Source organism: Oryx dammah, unplaced genomic scaffold (genome assembly GCF_014754425.2).
Source record: "Oryx dammah isolate SB20612 unplaced genomic scaffold, SCBI_Odam_1.1 HiC_scaffold_20, whole genome shotgun sequence".
In the NCBI taxonomy this organism is placed as follows: Eukaryota; Metazoa; Chordata; class Mammalia; order Artiodactyla; family Bovidae; genus Oryx; species Oryx dammah.
In genome coordinates, this window is record NW_024070204.1 from 37,765,623 (window position 1) to 37,768,665 (window position 3,043).

General features: G+C 42.5%; 1 protein-coding gene and 1 non-coding gene across 4 annotated transcripts; both read right to left on the reverse strand.

The window, feature by feature from the left end:
- Positions 1 to 331: 331 nt before the first annotated feature.
- Positions 332 to 3,043, reverse strand: RPL37 (ribosomal protein L37). Of its 3 annotated transcripts, none has more exons than XR_005724789.1 (4): positions 2,546 to 2,932; positions 2,161 to 2,296; positions 1,549 to 1,633; positions 332 to 450 (listed from the first exon to the last, which is right to left on the reverse strand). XR_005724789.1 is itself a non-coding variant. In XM_040262416.1 (4 exons), the coding sequence occupies exons 1-4, from the start codon at positions 2,908 to 2,910 to the stop codon at positions 381 to 383; spliced, it is 294 nt and encodes a 97-aa protein (XP_040118350.1). In that variant the 5' UTR covers positions 2,911 to 3,043; the 3' UTR covers positions 332 to 380. The 3 variants fall into 3 exon arrangements, 1 of the variants encoding a protein (XP_040118350.1); XM_040262416.1 differs by having other exon boundaries at positions 2,908 to 3,043; XR_005724788.1 differs by having other exon boundaries at positions 339 to 450; positions 2,802 to 2,961.
- On the reverse strand, positions 533 to 612 carry LOC120879750. The gene has a single exon (XR_005724893.1). It is a non-coding gene; the product is annotated as a small nucleolar RNA SNORD72 (small nucleolar RNA).

The window sequence follows — 3,043 nt, forward strand, 5'->3', positions numbered from 1 at the left end:
TCCAAAATGGAACTCATTCAACTCCTGTCCTTTGTGTTCTCACCAGAAATCCGAAGCCTATCATATAGGACGACAACCAGTCCACAAAGACCATAGAGGTAACATAGTTCTTATAGTAGCACAGATGTTACTTCTTAATGTCGTCTGCTTGAAGGAATCTTAGAATTCTGCTTGTAAAGGCCCGATCCTATTAAGCAGTATCACAACCCAGTTTAAAAGTTAGTGTTCCAAAATAGCCACTTAACAAATAAACCTGAATTTTAGTTGTCACATTTGCAAACCTATGTAAATCACTGATACAAGCCTATTAAAAATACCTTAGCACACCAGATAATTTTAAAAGCCAGAATATTTATTGTGCGACTAATTGTTGGAAATCCTTAAGATGAACTGGATGCTGCAACAGCCGCTCGCTTGGGTTTAGGTGTTGTTCCTTCACGGAATCCATGCCTGCATTGTGTTAAAAACAAGAATGGTTACTTCAGCAATGTCAATGTATACATTTCAATCTTTGTTAAAATATATTTTTATGAGCTTATCTCAGTTAAATGATGAAATCAATATTGAATTCATAAGTTCAGACATTTATTTTTAGAACATCACTGATAAGCTATGGTATTTTATTTATTTCCCTCTACTTCAAAATAGCCAAGGCAACATATTTGGTTGCAGTGATCAGTATTTCCCCACCACTTATGATTCCTAAGGTTTTGGGAAAACGGATTCTTAAATTATGGGTCAGAGACCCTACCTTCCTTTAGCTAAGGAAAAACGTGATTAATGATAGACATTTTCTCAACTGCTTAACTATGGTTTATGTCTTAACTCACTTAACATCTACTTGAAATGTCTTCTGAGGAACACACAGGTTAAAACTGGCTTCAATTCATGTTCTTAACTCAAACCAGCAGACCACTGAACCCTACCCCATACTACTATGTATTGGCCTTAAGTACAAAGGTCACTCCACACACAAATACATCTAGGTGTGTTGTGCTTATACCCCCCAAACTGCCTCGTGGTCTTGAAGATCTTTAACTGAGTAAGAGGTCACAAATTCTGCCAAATATCCTACAATACACAGGACAACCCCAGTCCCCAATAAAGAAACCACCTCAGTTGAGGCCTTACACCCCTCAACTGCTATCATTAAAAATGCAGGTTCTCTGTAAGACTATGTTGGGGCTGAAATTAAAACTCTAAGGCCTCTCTTTAAGTACAACAGTGTTCTACAGCAAGCAGACTTGCCCAAAGCCACAAAACTGAAGGCCTCAATTACATACTATCATCTTGACAAACTTTGGCAGCGAAGTGAAATGTAGGTATGCAAATAAATGCCATTATTTTCTGGCGTCTACCTCAAACTACACTCCAGCCTATTCAGTGAGTACTATTGTTCACTGATTCCTAAGTTCGAGACTGATCTTAAGGTTATGGTGGCAGAAGGAAAAGGATCATAGCAACACCTCACCCCACGAACCAGGGTAGTTGGGACAACTGTTATATAGGCTCATACGCCCATCTATAACTGAAACATAAAAACCGTACCTGAATCTGCGGTATACAATTTTTAGGTGCCTCATTCGACCAGTCCCGGTGGTATTTCGTCTTTTAGCTTTAGCACTCCAATTATCTAAAAAAAAATATATATATATATATATATTCAGGTTAAGATCCAAATTGTTGTCCCTGAGCAACTTCACTTTCACACACCCAGTACACACTGTCAATTTAATTAAAATGCCTACCTTGGCTTTAAACTCACTTTATCGGTATACTTATACAGTCCATGGAATTCTCCAGGCCAGAAGACTGGAATGGGTAGCCTTTCTCTTCTCCAGGGAATATTCCCAACCCAAGGATCGAACCCAGGTCTGCATTGCAAGCTCAGCATACCAGCTGAGCCAGAATGGAAGACCATACATGGAAGAGGAAATGGCAGCCCACTAGAGTATTCTTGCCTGGGACAGTCATTGGACAGAGACGCCTACTAAGCTAAAGATTATGGGGTTGCAAGAGTTGGACACAACTTAGCAACTATCAACATAATGGTATACAGATGTACAGTTTTGCTAGGAAACAACATTCAAAGTCATGCCTCACTGAGGTTACCTATGAAACGAGACTATTCTCAAAGTACATTTATAAATATTAACTTACACTTTCTCTTTCGCTTGGCAGGGTAGCCACACTTGCCACAGGTCGACTTCTGAAGGTGGTAGGCCTTAGAGCCACAGCGGCGGCACAGCGTGTGCGTCTTATTCCGACGCTTTCCAAACGATGACGTTCCCTTCGTCTGCAAGTTAAGGGGGTTTAAGTCTAGTCATTTCTATACACATGCTCAACATTTTCAGTTAAAGTAACTACTGATATAAATTAATGACAATCACAAGGGCTGACACTGTGCTAAATCAGTGACCACTATTAGAATTTCACGTCATCTAAAGCCCCTCCAAGAGCTGCCATGTTTTGAAACCTGATACATTATTAAAAAGGAAAATGAAAAACGTATAAGGCAAAAGAGGATGTAACGTGGTTTTCCTACCTACTCTTACTCCAAAATCTAAGAGCTCCTGCCCAGGGACTGTCGCCAGCTATTCTTTTGTTTACAGAGCCAAATACCCCCAATCCATGCTCCTTCCATCAATTCCCACTGGCGGGGAGGGCTGTGCGGGCTTCCCAAAAGTCAGACAGAAGAAAGGGGCCTGGAGCAGCTGCAGCTCCACGACGGCAGGCTCAGCATCCCCATATCAAGTTATGAGCCATTCTCGTGCCTCTCGAAAGCTGCCTTCCCTACCCACCGGCTCCTCTTATCCGAAAGCTTCCAGGGCCCCCACGGATTGCATGGGGCGCAGTTCAGAGGGTGAGGATGAAAGCCGATGACGAGAGCCCCTGGAAACCACTCACCATCTTGCTTCTGCCGCCGAGACCAAAGAGGCCGGAAGAGAAAGCACTTCCGCTATATTGCGCTCTGAAGCGTCCACCCAGGGAAGCACTTCCGGCGGGGCGCAGTGCACCGCTCTCAAGCGTCCGTCACCTCAGT

What these genes read in the sequence shown, in the direction of transcription:
- RPL37 (XM_040262416.1), bottom strand. An exon ending in TGCCAAGCGAAAGAGAAAGT is followed by an intron (nt 1,634 to 2,160) that starts GTAAGTTAATAT and finishes ATTTTTTTTTAG; the next exon opens with ATAATTGGAGTGCTAAAGCT. An exon ending in ATTGTATACCGCAGATTCAG is followed by an intron (nt 451 to 1,548) that starts GTACGGTTTTTA and finishes AACACAATGCAG; the next exon opens with GCATGGATTCCGTGAAGGAA.